Source organism: Pristiophorus japonicus, chromosome 19 (genome assembly GCF_044704955.1).
Source record: "Pristiophorus japonicus isolate sPriJap1 chromosome 19, sPriJap1.hap1, whole genome shotgun sequence".
Taxonomy (NCBI): Eukaryota; Metazoa; Chordata; class Chondrichthyes; family Pristiophoridae; genus Pristiophorus; species Pristiophorus japonicus.
Window position 1 is genome coordinate 94,825,173 of NC_091995.1, and position 17,837 is coordinate 94,843,009.

At 50.5% G+C, this 17,837-nt stretch overlaps 1 protein-coding gene across 1 annotated transcript in view; it reads left to right on the forward strand.

Moving 5' to 3' along the window:
- Positions 1–17,563: 17,563 nt before the first annotated feature.
- LOC139230542 (ATP synthase subunit f, mitochondrial-like) overlaps positions 17,564–17,837 on the forward strand; it is a 5,845-nt gene continuing 5,571 nt past the window's right edge. Inside the window, exon 1 of the mRNA XM_070862376.1 lies at positions 17,564–17,650. Coding sequence (XP_070718477.1) covers positions 17,635–17,650 — 16 coding nt within the window. The 5' untranslated portion in view covers positions 17,564–17,634. The remainder of the gene's footprint in view (positions 17,651–17,837) is intronic.

Consider the following 17,837-nt stretch of genomic DNA (forward strand, 5'->3'; position numbering starts at 1 on the left):
TACAAAGATAGGGAGTAATATGTCCTTACTATAACAGTATAAATAAACACGAGGCCCATACTTGAGAAAAGATCACTCTGTGAGCAGTTACCTTTATTACCAAGATCTCAAGAGGCAGACAGTGGGTGGAGCTTCCCCTTTTATACCTGAAAGTCCAGGTTAGGAGTGTCTCCCACAAGTTCACCCCCTGTGGTCAATGTTCTCAAGGTGTACAACTTAGGTCAGATTATACATGGGTTACAATGACAGTTGAATATATGACATCACCTCCTCCCCCAAAGTCTTATTGGGATCACAGGTTGAGTCTCCCTGGTGGTTTACGCTCCCTTGTAGAGCACCTGAGTTGGGGCTCCGGTTGTTGGGCGCTGGCCTGAGTGTCTGCTGTTTGTGGTGCCTCAGGCCTGTCCGGACTGCCCACAGTGACTGGGCTCTCCTCCACTTGGTTCCGGTGTTCGGTCACCTGTGGTGGAGTAAACTCTACATCGTGTTCTTCCTCTGCTTCTTCTATGGGGTTGCTGAACCTCCTTTTAGTTTGATCCATGTGTTTGCAGCAGATTTGTCCATTGGTAAGTTTGACTACCAAAACCCTATTCCCCTCTTTGGCAATCACAGTGCCTGCAAGCCATTTGGGTCCTGCAGCGTAATTAAGGACAAAAACAGGGTCATTGACATCAATACATCGCGCCCTCGCATTCCTGGTAGTCACATTATGACTGACGCCTGCTCTCAACAATTTATTTCATTCTGGGGTGTATAAGGGATAACCTGGTTTTGAGCATCCTTTTCATTAGTAGCTCTGCGGGTGGAACCCCTGTGAGCGAGTGTGGTCGGGATCTATTGACCAACAGGAGGCGTGATAAGCGGCTTTGTAGGGAACCCCCTTGGATTCTGAGCATCCCCTGTTTGATTATCTGCACTGCTTGTTCCGCCTGGCCGTTTGAGGCCGGCTTGAACGGTGCCGTTCTAACATGGTTAATTCCATTGCCTGCCATGAAGTCCTGGAATTCAATGCTTGTGAAGCATGGGCTATTGTCGCTGACCAGGACATCCGGTAGACCATGGGCGGCGAACATTGCCCGTAGACTTTCTACCGTGGCAGAGGATGTGCTTGAATTTAAAATGGCACACTCAATCCATTTGGTGTAGGCATCTACTACAACCAAAGACATTTTTCCCATGAAAAGGACCTGCGTAGTCCACACGGATGCGTGACCATGGCTTGGCGGGCCAGGACCAGGGGCTAAGGGGGGCTTCCCTGGGTGTGTTGCCCAGCTGAGCACACGTGTTGCACCTGCGAACACAAAGTTCCAGGTCTGCATCTATCCCTGGCCACCAAACGTGTGACCGGGCAATTGCCTTCATCATGACAATGCCCGGGTGCTCATTGTGAAGTTCTCTGATAAACACCTCTCTGCCCTTCTGGGGCATGACTACTCGGTTTCCCCACAGTAGGCAATCGGCCTGAATCGAGAGTTCATCCTTGCGCCTATGAAACGATTTAAACTCCTCAGGGCATGCCCCGTACGTGGCTGCCCAGTCCCCATTCAGGACACATTTCTTAACTAAAGACAGTAACGGGTCTTTATTTGTCCGGACTTTAATCTGACGGGCTGTCACAGGTGAGCCTTCGCTTTTGAAAGCTTCAACAGCCATGACCATCTCAGCATCATGCTCAGCTGCCCCCTCAGTGGTGGCTAGTGGGAGCCTGCTGAGTGCATCGGCACAGTGTTCAGTGCCCGGTCTGTGCCGAATTGTGTAGTCATAGGCGGCTAACGTAAGTGCCCACCTCTGTATGTGGGCCGATGCATTCGCATTTATGGCCTTGTTGTCGGCCAAAAGGGACGTTAGGGGTTTGTGATCTGTCTCCAGCTCAAAAGTTCCTGCCAAACAGGTACTGGTGCTTTTTTTTTACTGCATATATACATGCTAGCGCTTCCTTTTCTACCATCCCGTAGCCCCTTTCTGCCCGGGACAGACTTCTGGAGGCATAAACTACCGGCTGTAACTGACCATTGGCATTCACATGCTGCAACACACACCCGACCCCATATGAGGATGCATCACACGTTAAAACTAGTTTCTTATACGGGTCATATAACATTAAAAGTTTGTTGGAGCATAACAAATTGCGTGCTCTATCAAAAGCCCTTTCCTGGCTGTCCCCCCCAGACCCATTCGCGACCTTTGCGTAGGAGCACATATAGCGGCTCTAACAGCGTGCTCAATTTGGGAAGAAAGTTGCCAAAATAGTTCAAGAGCCCCAGGAACGAACGCAGCTCCATCGTGTTACGGGGTCTGGGTGCTCTCTGGATAACTTCCGTTTTGGATGCAGTAGGGCTGATCCCGTCTGCTGCTACCCTCATCCCCAGGAATTCTACCTCTGGAGCTAAGAAGATGCACTTCGCCTTTTTCAGTCGCAGCCTTACCCGGTCCACTCTGCGTAGCACCTCCTCCAGGTTGTGGAGGTGTTCTTCAGTATCACGACCCGTGATGAGGATGTCGTCTTGAAAAACCACCGTCCTTGGAATCGACTTGAGGAGGCTTTCCATATTTCACTGAGGCGGCCAAACGAATCCCGAACGGACATCTGTTGTACTCAAACGACCCCTTGTGTGTCGTGATGGTGGTCAGCTTCTTTGACTCACTCGCCAGCTCCTGGGTCATGTAAGCTGAGGTCAGGTCCAATTTTGAAAAAAGTTTGCCATCGGATAGCGTCGCAAAGAGGTCCTCCGCTCTCGGTAGCGGGTACTGGTCTTGGAGTGACACCCGATTGATGGTGGCCTTGTAATCGCCACATATTCTGACCAACCCATCCGCCTTGAGCACTGGCACAATCGGGCTCGCCCAGTCACTGAATTCGACTGGCGAGATGATGCCTTCCCTCAGCAGACGGTCCAATTCACCTTCTATCTTTTCCCGCATCACGTACCGCACCGCTCTGGCCTTGTGGTGTACTGGTCTGGCATCCGGATTTATGTGAATCACTACCTTGGCCCCCATGAAAGTACTGATGCCGGGTTGAAATAATGAGTCAAATTTGTCCAGGACCTGTGAGAATGATACTTGCTCCACAGAAGAAATTGCATTGACATCGCCCTATTTCCAGTTCATGACAGCAAGCCAACTCCTCCCCAGTAGTGCGGGACCATCCCCCGGGACAATCCAGAGTGGCAACCTGTTCTCCGAATCTTTGTGGGTCACGACTACCGTGGCGCTGCCGAGCACTGGAATGATCTCCTTTGTATATGTCAATCGGCAATCATTTTGGCCACCTGGCCTTGGACACCCACAACCTTTCGAACTGTTTGATACTCATCAGGGACTGGCTCGCCCCCGTGTCTAGTTCCATTGATACTGAGATGCCATTGAGGAGCACTTTCATCATTATCGGTGGCGTCCTGGTATATGAACCGTATATGTGCTCCACATGAGCACGCTGAACTTCAGCTTCCAGCGATTTCCCCCGGTATTCATTTCAGCTTACATTGGGCCCGTCCTCCTCGTAGATCAACCTGGCTGCAGGCTTCCTGCACATACGCGCCAAGTGACCGCTGACGTTGCAGTTTCTGCAGGTATATTGCTGATACCTGCAAGCTCTGGCTGGGTGTTTGCCTCCACACCTCCAGCATGAGCTGGAGGCCCCATTGTTAGAAACAAAAGGTCCATTACCAGACGATCGTCTCTGACTGTCTCTGTAGAAACATAGAAACATAGAAAATAGGTGCAGGAGTAGGCCATTCGGCCCTTCGAGCCTGCACTGCCATTCAATGAGTTCATGGCTGAACATGCAACTTCAGTACCCCATTCCTGCTTTCTCGCCATACCTCTTGATCCCCCTAGTAGTAAGGACTACATCTAACTCATTTTTGAATATATTTAGTGAATTGGCCTCAACAACTTTCTGTGGTAGAGAATTCCACAGGTTCACCACTCTCTGGGTGAAGAAGTTTCTTCTCTTCTCGGTCCTAAATGGCTTACCCCTTATCCTTAGACTGTGACCCCTGGTTCTGGACTTCCCCAACATTGGGAACATTCTTCCTGCAGTTAACCTGTCTAAACCCGTCAGAATTTTAAACGTTTCTATGAGATCCCCTCTCATTCTTCTGAACTCCAGTGAATACAAGCCCAGTTGATCCAGTCTTTCTTGATAGGTCAGTCCCGCCATCCCGGGAATCAGTCTGGTGAACCTTCGCTGCACTCCCTCAATAGCAAGAATGTCCTTCCTCAAGTTAGGGGACCAAAACTGTACACAATACTCCAGGTGCGGCCTCACCAAGGCCCTGTACAACTGTAGCAACACCTCCCTGCCCCTGTACTCAAATCCCCTCGCTATGAAGGCCAACATGCCATTTGCTTTCTTAACCGCCTGCTGTACCTGCATGCCAACCTTCAATGACTGATGTACCATGACACCCAGGTCTCGTTGCACCTCCCCTTTTCCTAATCTGTCACCATTCAGATAATAGTCTGTCTCTCTGTTTTTACAACCAAAGTGGATAACCTCACATTTATCCACATTATACTTAATCTGCCAAGCATTTGCCCACTCACCTAACCTATCCAAGTCGCACTGCAGCCTCATAGCATCCTCCTCGCAGCTCACACTGCCACCCAACTTAGCGTCATCCGCAAATTTGGAGATACTACATTTACTCCCCTCGTCTAAATCATTAATGTACAGTGTAAACAGCTGGGGCCCCAGCACAGAACCTTGCGGTACCCCACTAGTCACTGCCTGCCATTCTGAAAAGTACCCATTTACTCCTACTCTTTGCTTCCTGTCTGCCAACCAGTTCTCAATCCATGTCAGCACACTACCCCCAATCCCATGTGCTTTAACTTTGCACATTAATCTCTTGTGTGGGACCTTGTCGAAAGCCTTCTGAAAGTCCAAATCACCACATCAACTGGTTCTCCCTTGTCCACTCTACTGGAAACATCCTCAAAAAATTCCAGAAGGTTTGTCAAGCATGATTTCCCTTTCACAAATCCATGCTGACTTGGACCTATCATGTCACCTCTTTCCAAATGCGCTGCTATGACATCCTTAATAATTGATTCCATCATTTTACCCACTACCGATGTCAGGCTGACCGGTCTATAATTCCCTGTTTTCTCTCTTCCTCCTTTTTTAAAAAGTGGGGTTACATTGGCTACCCTTCACTCCATAGGAACTGATCCAGAGTCTATGGAATGTTGGAAAATGACTGTCAATGCATCCGCTATTTCCAAGGCCACCTCCTTAAGTACTCTGGGATGCAGACCATCAGGCCCTGGGGATTTATTGGCCTTCAATCCCATCAATTTCCCCAACACAATTTCCCGCCTAATAAGGACTTCCCTCAGTTCCTCCTTCTTACTAGACCCTCTGACCCCTTTTATATCCGGAAGGTTGTTTGTGTCCTCCTTAGTGAATACCAAACCAAAGTACTTGTTTAATTGGTCTGCCATTTCTTTGTTCCCAGTTATGACTTCCCCTGATTCTGACTGCAGGGGACCTACATTTGTCTTTACTAACCTTTTTCTCTTTACATATCTATAGAAGCTTTTGCAGTCCATTTTAATGTTCCCTGCAAGCTTCCTCTCGTACTCTAGTTTCCCTGCCCTAATCAAACCCTTTGTCCTCCTCTGCTGAGTTCTAAATTTCTCCCAGTCCCCGGGTTCACTGCTATTTCTGGCCAATTTGTATGCCACCTCCTTGGCTTTAATACTATCCCTGATTTCCCTTGATAGCCACGGTTGAGCCACCTTCCCTTTTTTATTTTTACGCCAGACAGGGATGTACAATTGTTGTAGTTCATCCATGCGGTCTCTAAATGTCTGCCATTGCCCATCCACTATCAATCCCTTAAGTATCATTCACCAATCTATCCTAGCCAATTCACGCCTCATACCTTCAAAGTTACCCTTCTTTAAATTCTGGACCATGGTTTCTGAATTAACTGTTTCCTTCCCCATCGTAATGTAGAATTCCACCATATTATGGTCACTCTTCCCCAACGAGATTGCTAATTAATCCTTTCTCATTACACAACACCCAGTCTATGATGGCCTCCCCCCTAGTTGGTTCCTCGACATATTGGTCTAGAAAACCATTCCTTATGCACTCCAGGAAATTCTCCTCCACCGTATTGTTTCCAGTTTGGTTAGTCCAATCTATATGCATATTAAAGTCACCCATGATAACTGCTGCACCTTTATTGCATGCACCCCTAATTTCCTGTTTGATGCCCTCCCCAACATCACTACTACTGTTTGGAGGTCTGTACACAACTTCCGCTAGCTTTTTCTGCCCTTTGGTATTCCGTAGCTCCACCCATACCGATTCCACATCATCCAAGCTAATGTCCCTCCTTACTATTGCATTAATTTCCTCTTTAACCAGCAACGCCACCCCGCCTCCTTTTCCTTTCTGTCTATTCTTCCTAAGTGTTGAATACCCTTGGATGTTGAGTTCCCAGCCTTGGTCACCCTGGAGCCATGTCTCCATGATGCCAACCACATCGTATCCGTTAACTGCTATCTGCACAGTTAATTCGTCCACCTTATTCCGAATACTCCTCGCATTGAGGCACAGAGCCTTCAGTCTTGTCTTTTTAACACACTTTGCCCCTTTAGAATTTTGCTGTAAAGTGGACGTTTTTGTTTTTTGCCTTGGGTTTCTCTGCCTTCCCTTTTTACTCATCTCCTTTCTGTCTTTTGCTTCTGTCTCCATTTTGCTTCCCTCTGTCTCGCTGCATAGGTTCCCATCCCCCTGCCATATTAGTTTAATTCCTCCCCAACAGCACTAGCAAACACTCCCCCTAGGACATTGGTTCCGATCCTGCCCAGGTGCAGACCGTCCGGTTTGTACTGGTCCCACCTCCCCCAGAACCGGTTCCAATGCCCCAGGAATTTGAATCCCTCCCTGCTGCACCACTGTTCAAGCCACGTATTCATCTGCGCTATCCTGCGATTCCTACTCTGACTAGCACGTGGCACTGGTAGCAATCCCGAGATTACTACTTTTGAGGTCCTACTTTTTAATTTAGCTCCTAGCTCCTTAAATTCGTCTCGTAGGACCTCATCCCGTTTTTTACCTATATCGTTGGTACCTATATGCATCACGACAACTGGATGTTCACCCTCCCTTTTCAGAATGTCCTGCATCCGCTCCGAGACATCCTTGACCCTTGCACTAGGGAGGCAACATACCATCCTGGAGTCTCGGTTGCGGCCGCAGAAACGCCTATCTATTCCCCTTACAATTGAATCCCCTATCACTATCGCTCTCCCACTCTTTTTCCTGCCCTTCTGTGCAGCAGAGCCAGCCACGGTGCCATGAACTTGGCTGCTGCTGCCCTCCCCTGATGAGTCATCCCCCTCAACAGTACCCAAAGCAGTGTATCTGTTTTGCAGGGGGATGACCGCAGGGGACCCCTGCATTACCTTCCCTGCACTGCTCTTCCTGTTGGTTTTCTCTATCTGGCTGTGGACCCTTTACCTGCGGTAAGACCAACTCGCTACACGTGCTAATCACGTCATTCTCAGCATCGTGGATGCTCCAGAGTGAATCCACCCTCAGCTCCAAATCCGCAATGCGGTCCGTCAGGAGATGGAAGCGGATACACTTCCCGCACACGTAGTCGTCAGGGACACCGGAAGTGTCCCTGAGTTCCCACATGGTACAGGAGGAGCAGATCACGTGACCGAGCTCTCCTGCCATGACTTAACCCTTAGATACACTTAATTTGGCGACAACAATGTTAACTGTCCTTAAGTGCACCATTAACAGGTGCTGATGGCCCCATTACTGGCCGCATTGTCCCTTGCGATGGCTTGAATCGCCATTCAGCTAGCCATTGTCTCTGTTGAATTCCCCCTTTGGGTTTGACTGCATGCTGGGGCATGTCCGATTGCCGTTGTCTGCCTAGAGAACTGTGTGCCGCATTAATAATATTGACTCCCTGGTCGTTTGCCGCATTTGAGCCAAGATTTTTGCCATAAGTCATTCTGGTCTCTTCCTCCCCTGAGATAAGTGTCTGGGCTATCAGAGCCGCCGCTTCCAAGGTCAAGTCTTTGGTCTCAATCAGTTTCCTGAAAACCCCAGCGTTCCCGAAGCCCTCAATAAAAAAGTCTCGCAGCATCTCTGCTCTGCATGCATCTGGGAACTTACATCGGCTCGCCAGTCGCCGGAGGTCTGCCACGAAGGACCTTCTCGCCGCCGGTGCGTGTAAAACCGGTGTCTCGCCATGTGCATGCTGCTCGCCGGTTAAAGGTGTTCCCCGATCAACTTACTGAACTCTTCGAACATCTTGTCCGCCGGCTTCTCTGGCGCTAGAAGGTCCTTCATCAGGGAGTACGTCCTGGATCCACAAACCGTCAGGAGATGAGCCCTGCGTTTGTCGGCCGAATCCTGTCCCAACCATTCCTTAGTAACGAAACTTTGCTGTAGTCTCTCAATAAAATTGTCCCAATCATCACAAACACAGTACCTCTCGTCTGTGCTGCTAGTGGCCATGCTCGCGTGGTTTAAATCCCAGTTTCACGTCGTCAATGATATGTCCTTACTACACAGTACAAATGCACACGAGGCCCATACTTGAGAGAAGGTCAGTCTGTGACCAGTTACCTTTATTACCAAGACCTCAAGTGATGAAGGTGGGTGGAGCTTCTCCTTTTATACCTGAAAGTCCAGGTTAGGAGTGTCTCCCACAAGTTCACCAACTAGTGGTCAGTGTTCTCAAGGTATACAACTTCGGTCAGCTTGTACATGGGTTACAATAACAGTTGAATACATGACAGGGAGGTGGCGAGGGGCATGGCGATAACAAAAAATAAGATAGGAAGAATATCGAGAGGGAATTTCGGAGCCTGGGGCCTGGGCAGCTGAAGACACAGCTGCTAATGATCGGGCGAGATGGTGGGGGGGGGGTGGGGGGGGCGATGGTGGGGGGGGTGGGGGACCGTGAGATCTGGGGTGAGGGCGGGGGGGGCTTTTAATGCTGTAAGTCACAGAGTTAAGGAAGGGTGAGTCATGGAGGGAATTAAACGCAAAGATGAGAATTTAAAATTCAAAGCTTCGGGGGACCAGGAAGGTGGGGGCTGATTAGGATTGCCAGTTCCTGGAGGTTTCTTCACGTGACCTCCCTGCCTTGAACCGCCCCGCCCTCACACTTCCGCCATTGGTCCATCCTCCAGCCTCACATCCTCCTACAGCCAATTAGAAAGGGAACAGGCTCTTTGTTACCCAATAGGATTGGTCTTGACTGATAGTGAAAAAGCCTTTCTTTTTCCCCATAGAATCAGGGAACGGTTACAGCACAGAAGGAGGCCATTCGGCCCCTCGAGCCCGTGCCGGCTCTCTGCAAGATCACCTCAGCCAGTCCCACTCCCCCCCGCCCTTTCCTTCAGGTACTGATCCAACTCCCTTTTGAAAGCCACGATTGAAAGACAGGAAGAGGCTCGAGTGGAGCATAAACGCCGGCATGGACTGTTTCTGGACTGTATATCTGTTTGAGTCTGCCTCCACCACCCTCTCAGGCCGTGCATTCCAGATCCTAACCACTCGCTGCGTATAAAAGTCTTTTCCTCATGTCGCCTTTGGTCCTATCCAATTTCTCCAATATTTGTACAACTAATTATGTTCAAAGAAACTGAAAATAACACAATTTTTTGGGGAGTGCTTGCCCCGATGATTTTTCTCGCTGGGTTTTTGCTCTCGGCAGTGTCCTAGACATTAATCTTCAGTTCCCGGAGATTCCGGGCCAATCCTGGAGGGTTGCTAAACCCGAGTGGTGCTGGCTGATCGGGACTTGGTGTAGGATAGGTTACAGATAACAACAACAACGTATATTTATATGGCACCTTTAAGGCAGTGAAATGTCCCAAGACACTTCACAGGCAGTTTGACACCGAGCTGTGTAAGGAGAAATTAGCTCAGGTGACCAAAAGCTTGGTCAAAGAGATAGTCTAAGAAGCGTCTTGAAGGAGGAGAGAGAGGTAGAGAGGCGGAGAGGTTTAGGGAGGGAGTTCCAGAGCTTGGGGCCCAGGCAACAGAAGGCACGGCCACCGATGGTGGAGCGATTATAATCAGGGATAGTCAGGAGGGCAGAATTAGAGGAGCGCAGAGATCTCGGGGGGTTGTGGGGCTGGAGGAGATTACAGAGATAGGGAGGGGCGAGGGCCATGGAGAGGTTTGGAAACAAGGATGAGAATTTTGAAATCGAGGCGTTGCTTAACCGGGAGCCAATGTAGGTCAGTGAGCACAGGGGGTGATGGGTGAGCGGGACTCGGTGCGAATTAGGACACGGGGCAGCGAGCACAGGGGGTGATGGGTGAGCAAGACTCGGTGCGAGTTAGGACATGGGGCAGCGAGCACAGGGGGTGATGGGTGAGCGGGACTCGGTGAGAGTTAGGACACGGGGCAGCGAGCACAGGGGGTGATGGGTGAGCGGGACTTGGTGCGAGTTAGGACACGGGGCAGTGAGCACAGTGGGTGATGGGTGAGCGGGACTTGGTGCGAGTTAGGACACGGGGCAGTGAGCACAGGGGGTGATGGGTGAGCGGATCTCGGTGCGAGTTAGGACACGGGGCAGCGAGCACAGGGGGTGATAGGTGAGCGGGACTCGGTGCGAGTTAGGACACGGGGCAGCGAGCACAGGGGGTGATAGGTGAGTGGGACTCGGTGCGAGTTAGAACACGGGGCAGCGAGCACAGGGGGTGATAGGTGAACGGGACTCGGTGCGAGTTAGGACACGGGGCAGCGAGCACAGGGGGTGATAGGTGAACGGGACTCGGTGCGAGTTAGGACACGGGGCAGCGAGCACAGGGGGTGATGGGTGAGCGGATCTCGGTGCGAGTTAGGACACGGGGCAGTGAGCACAGGGGGTGATGGGTGAGTGGGACTGGGTGCGAGTTAGGACACGGGGCAGCGAGCACAGGGGGGTGATGGGTGAGCGGGACTCGGTGCGAGTTAGGACACGGGGCAGCGAGCACAGGGGGTGATGGGTGAGCGGGACTCGGTGCGAGTTAGGACACGGGGCAGCGAGCACAGGGGGTGATGGGTGAGCGGGACTCGGTGCGAGTTAGGACACAGGGCAGCGAGCACAGGGGGTGATGGGTGAGCGGGACTCGGTGCGAGTTAGGACACGGGGCAGTGAGCACAGGGGGTGATGGGTGAGCGGGACTCGGTGTGAGTTAGGACACGGGGCAGTGAGCACAGGGGGTGATGGGTGAGTGAGACTCGGTGCGAGTTAGGACACGGGGCAGCGAGCACAGGGGGTGATGGGTGAGCGGGACTTGGTGCGAGTTAGGACACGCGCAGTCGAGTTTTGGATCACCTCAAGTTTACATAGGGTGGAATGTGGGAGGCCAGCCAGGAGTGCTTTGGAATAGTCAAGTCTGGAGGTAACAAAGGCTTGGATGAAGGCTTCAGCAGCGGATGAGCTGAAGCAGGGGTGGAGATGGGCGATGTTACGGGGGTGGAAATAAGCGGTCTTAGTTATGCTGCAGATATGTGGCCGGAAGCAGAGCTTTGGTTGAACTGATGTTCATGGGGGTGGAGGATGGATATTTAGCCCATTATCTATAGCCCTGGTGAGGGGGTTGGGGGGGGGGGGCATGAATACAACCCCCAAACCCCCAGATAATTTCATATTTTCCTCAGGTTGGAAGGTCCATTTCAATCGCAGCCTGAGGGCGCCACCATGTGGTCACAAGTCAGAGTGCTGGCAATACTCAGCAGACCCACAATCCCTTCAGCCTACAGCTAAATATTAACACTATTCTCTTTTCAGGTGCTGTGTTCGTCCAGCATTTTCTGTTTTTTCCAAAATGTGCCCTTTTTTTCTATTAAAGAAATAGAAAAGTATAACAATTTTTTTTTTGATAATTGCTACATCTGGCCCTACGCTTTGGCCTCCCCTCTCTCTAAACCTCTCCGCCTCTCCACCTCCTTTATTAAAATCCTCCTTAAAACCTCCTTGACCAAGCTTTTGGTCGCCTGTCCCAATGTCGCTTTCTTTGTCAGTTTTTGTACGATGACGCTCCCTTAAAACGTTTCGGCTCATTTCCTTACATTCTAGTGTCAGCTGTGGCTCCGTGGGCACCTCTCTCCCGCCTCTGAGTCTGAAGGCTGTGGGTTCAAGTTCCACTCCCAGTGCCATGCTGAGGGAGCGACGCACTGTCGGAGGTGCCATCTTTCAGATGAGACGTTAGACCGATGGTCCGCCTGCTCTCTCGGGTGGACGTAAAAGATCCCATGGCCACTATCTCAAAGAAGAGCAGGGTCGTTATCCCCGATGTCCTGGCCAATATATATCCCTCAATCAATGCAGCAAAAGCAGCTTGTCTGGTCACATTGCTGTGTGTGGGAGCTTGCTGTGCGCAAATTGGCTGACGTGTTTCCCACATTACAACAGTGACTACACTCCAAAAAGTACTTCATTGGCTGTAAAGAGCTTTGAGACGTCCGACGGTCGTGAAAGGCGCTATATAAATGCAAATCTTTTTTCTTTTTTAAAGGTGCTATATTGCTGTCCTTACTCCAGGCTCTTTACGCAGCAAAGGAGTTCAGCAGAGAAGATGATGTGAAGGTAAGGGTGCCTCTAAAGCCTGGCCCTGTGTTCACACGTCGTCCTCCTGGTGGGTATTCAGTCAGAAATCTGCCAGGACGGGTGAAAAATGCAAACTTCAAATCTCTCCGTACAATTCTAATCTCCTGGGCACGGGCGGGATTTCAAAATACAAAACGTGCAGCAACTCTGAGAAAGTTCAAGGTACTCTGAGTGTAATGAAAGAGTCGGAGGCTTAGTATTAAACATGTTGGCATCTCTTAAAAAATGGTTGAATGGATCTTTCTGATGGAGCAGTTATTATGGGCTGAATGGCCTCTGCCATCCATAACTATTGTGTGCCTTGTTTTCTACATTAAAGGTGCTCTACAAATCCTCGTGTTTAAATCCCTCAATCACCTCACCCCCTCCCTATCTCCGTAACCTTCTCCAGATCCACAACTCTTCGAGATGTCTGAGTTCCTCTAATTCTACCCTCCTGAGCATCCCCTGATTATAATCGCTCCACCATCGGTGGCCGTGCCTTCAGCTGCCTGGGCCCCAAGCTCTGGAACTCCCTCCCTAAACCTCTCCGCCTCTCTCTCCTCCTTGGAGACACTCCTTAAAACCGACCTCTTTGACCAAAACTTTTGGTCACCTGCCCTAATAGAAACATAGAAACATAGAAAATAGGTGCAGGAGTAGGCCATTCGGCCCTTCGAGCCTGCACCACCATTCAATAAGATCATGGCTGATCATGCAACTTCAGTACCCCATTCCTGCTTTCTCTTTATACCCCTTGATTCCTTTAGCCATAAGGGCCATATCTAACTCCCTTTTGAATGTATCTAACTGGCCTTAACAACTCTCTGTGGTAGAGAATTCCACAGGTTCACAATTCTCTGAGTGAAGAAGTTTCTCCTCATCTCGGTCCTAAATGGCTTACCCCTTATTCTTAGACTGTGACCCCTGGTTCTGGACTTCCCCAACATCGGGAACATTCTTCATGCATCTAACCTGTCCAGTTCCGTCAGAATTTTATATGTTTCTATGAGATCACCTTTCATTCTTCTAAACTCCAGTGAATACAGGCCCAGTCGATCCAGTCTTTCTTCATATGTCAGTCCTGCCATCCCGGGAATCAGTCTGGTGAACCTTTGCTTCACTCCCTCAATAGCAAGAATGTCCTTCCTCAGATTAGGAGACCAAAACTGAACACAATATTCCAGGTGAGGCCTCACCAAGGCCCTGTACAACTGCAGTAAGACCTCCCTGCTCCTGTACTCAAATCCCCTAGCTATGAAGGCCAACATGCCATTTGCCTTCTTCACCGCCTGCTGTACCTGCATGCCAACTTTCAATGACTGATGTACCATGACACCCAGGTCTCGTTGCACCTCCCCTTTTCCTAATCTGCCGCCATTCAGATAATATTCTGCCTTCACGTTTTTGCTGCCAAAGTGGATAACCTCACATTTATCCATATTATACTGCATCTGCCATGCATTTGCCCACTCACCTAACCTATCCAAGTCACCCTGCAGCCTCTTAGCATCCTCCTCACAGCTCACACCGCCACCCAGCTTAGTGTCATTTCCAAACTTGGGAGATATTACACTCAATTCTTTCATCTAAATCATTAATGTATATTGTAAATAGCTGGGGTCCCAGCACTGAGCCCTGCGGCACTCCACGAGTCACTGCCGGCCATTCTGCCACCCGTTTATCCCGACTCTCTGCTTCCTGTCTGCCAACCAGTTTTCTATTCACGTCTGTACATTACCCCCAATATCATGTGCTTTAATTTTGCACAACAATCTCTTGTGTGGCACCTTGTCAAAAGCTTTTTGAAAGTCCAAATACACCACATCCACTGGTTCTCCCTTGTCCACTCTACTACATCCTCATAAAATTCTAGAAGATTTGTCAAGCATTATTTCCCTTTCATAAATCCATGCTGAATTGGACCGATCCTGTCACTGCTTTACAAATGCGCTGCTATTTCATCTTTAATAATTGATTCCAACATTTTCCCCACTACCGATGTCAGGCTAACTGGTCTATAATTCCGTGTTTTCTCTCTCCCTCCTTTTTAAAAAAGTGGTGTTACATTAGCTACCCTCCAGTCCATAGGCACTGATCCAGAGTCGATAGACTGTTGGAAAATGATCACCAATGCATCCACTATTTCTAGGGCCACTTCCTTAAGTACTCTGGGATGCAGACTATCAGGCCCTGGGGATTTATCGGCCTTCAATCCCATCAATTTCCCGAACACAATTTCCTGACTAATAAGGATTTCCTTCAGTTCTTCCTTCTCGCTCGATCCTCTGTCCCCTAGTATTTCTGGAAGGTTATTCGTGTCTTCCTTCGCGAAGACAGAACTAAAGTATTTGTTCAACTGGTCTGCCATTTCTCTGTTCCCCATCATAAATTCACTTGATTCTGACTGCAAGGTACCTATATTTGTTTTCACTAATCTCTTTCTCTTCACATATTTATAGAAGCTTTTGCAGTCAATTGTTATGTTCCCAGCAAGCTTCCTCTCATGCTCTATTTTCCCCCTCCTAACTAAACACTTTGTCCTCCTCTGCTGGGTTCTAAATTTCTCCCAGTCCTCAGGTTTGCTGCTTTTTCTGGTCAATTTATATGCCTCTTCCTTGGATTTAACACTATCCCTAATTTCCCTTGTTAGACACGGTTGAGCCACCTTCCCCATTTTATTTTTACTCCAGACAGGGATGTACAATTGTTCAAGTTCATCCATGTGATATTTAAATGTTTGCCATTGCCTATCCACCGTCAACCCTTTAAGTATCATTCACCGACCTATTCTAGTCAATTCACGTCTCATACCATCGAAGTTATCTTTCCTTAAGTTCAGGACTCTGAATTAACTGTGTCACTCTCCATCTTAATAAGAAATTCTACCATATTATGGTCACTCTTCCCCAAGGGGCCTCGCACAACAAGATTGCTAATTAATCCTCTTTCATTTCACAAGACCCAGTGTAGGATGGCCAGCCTCTTGTTGGTTCCTTGACATATTGGTCTAGAAAACCATCCCTAATACACTCTAGGAAATCCTCCTCTACCATATTGCTACCAGTTTGGTTAGCCCAATCTACATGTAGATTTAAGTTGACCATGATAACTGCTGTACATTTATTTCACGCACCCCTAATTTCTTGTTCGATCCTAATATCTCCTTATGCGGCTCGGTGTCAAATTTTGTCTGATTTATGCTCCTGTGAAGTGCTCTGGGACGTTTTACTATGTTAGACGTGTTAGTGTCAACCGTGGCTCAGTGGGCAGTGCACTCGCCTCTGAGTCAGAAGGTTGTGGGTTCAAGAGCCACTCCAGAGAATTGAGCACAAAATCCAGACTGACACTCCCAGTGCAGTGCTGAGGGAGCTCCATACTGTTGGAGGGGCAGCACTGAGGGAGCGCTGCACTTTTAGAAGGGCAGTACTAAGGGAGCACCACACTGTTGGAGGGGCAGTACTGAGGGAGTGCCGCACTGTCGGAGGGGAGTACTGAGGGAGCGCCGCACTGTCGGAGGGGCAGTACTGAGGGAGCGCCGCACTGTCGGATGGGAGTACTGAGGGAGCGCCGCACTGTCGGAGGGGCAGTACTGAGGGAGCTCCATACTGTTGGAGGGGCAGCACTGAGGGAGCGCTGCACTTTTAGAAGGGCAGTACTAAGGGAGCACCACACTGTTGGAGGGGCAGTACTAAGGGAGCACCACACTGTTGGAGGGGCAGTACTGAGGGAGCGCCGCACTGTCGGAGGGGAGTACTGAGGGAGTGCCGCACTGTCGGAGGGGCAGTACTGAGGGAGCGCCGCACTGTCGGAGGGGCAGTACTGAGGGAGCGGCGCACTGTCGGAGGGGAGTACTGAGGGAGCGCCGCACTGTCGGAGGGGAGTACTGAGGGAGCGCCGCACTGTCGGAGGGGCAGTACTGAGGGAGCGCCGCACTGTCGGAGGGGTAGTACTGAGGGAGCGCCGCACTGTCGGAGGGGAGTACTGAGGGAGCGCCGCACTGTCGGAGGGGCAGTACTGAGGGAGCGCCGCACTGTCGGAGGGGAGTACTGAGGGAGCACCGCACTGTCGGAGGGGAGTACTGAGGGAGCGCTGCACTTTTAGAAGGGCAGTACTAAGGGAGCACCACACTGTTGGAGGGGCAGTACTGAGGGAGCGCCGCACTGTCGGAGGGGAGTACTGAGGGAGCGCTGCACTTTTAGAAGGGCAGTACTAAGGGAGCACCACACTGTTGGAGGGGCAGTACTGAGGGAGCGCCGCATTGTCGGAGGGGAGTACTGAGGGAGCGCTGCACCTTTAGAAGGGCAGTACTAAGGGAGCACCACACTGTTGGAGGGGCAGTACTGAGGGAGCGCCGCACTGTCGGAGGGGAGTACTGAGGGAGCGCCGCACTGTCGGAGGGGAGTACTGAGGGAGCGCCGCACTGTCGGAGGGGCAGTACTGAGGGAGCGCCGCACTGTCGGAGGGGCAGTACTGAGGGAGCGCCGCACTGTCGGAGGGGAGTACTGAGGGAGCGCCGCACTGTCGGAGGGGAGTACTGAGGGAGTGCCGCACTGTCGGAGGGGCAGTACTGAGGGAGCGCTGCACCGTTGGAGGTTCCGTCTTTCAGATGAGACGTTAAACCGAGGCCCCGTCTGCTCTCTCAGGTGGATGTAAAAGATTCCATGGCACGTTTTCGAAGAAGGGCAGGGGAGTTCTCCCCGGTGTCCTGGGCAAATATTTATCTCTTAACCAACATCACTAAAAGCAGGTTATCTGGTTATTATCACATTGCTGTGTGTGAGAGCTTGCTGTGCACAAATTGGTTGCTGCGTTTTCCACATTACAACAGTGACTACACTCCAAAAGTATTTCATTGGCTATATAAATGCAAGTCTTTCTTAAGTTATTGTTGTTGTAACTGAGAAAGATTGTCTTTCTGACATCAGGCCGGTATTATAAAGGCAGGAAGTGAGCCTGCCCTGCGATTGGCTGACACACACAGGGCCCAGGCCGTTGATTGGTCCTGGTGCCGTCCGTGATTGGCGGAGCGCGCTGTCAGTCAGGCAGGCTGGGGAAGATGGCGGACAGGCCGGGTGAGCGGTAACACGACCAGGACTGATAGAGATACATTGTGACCCCGGGCCGATACATTGTATCCTGGACCCGATACATTGTGTCCCCCGGGGCCCATGGACACAGCCGGCCGCAGCGAGGACTCCCGGCTCTGGGGACAGACAGACAGACAGAGAGAGACCGAGACCGGGCAAGGTCACCCTGGCG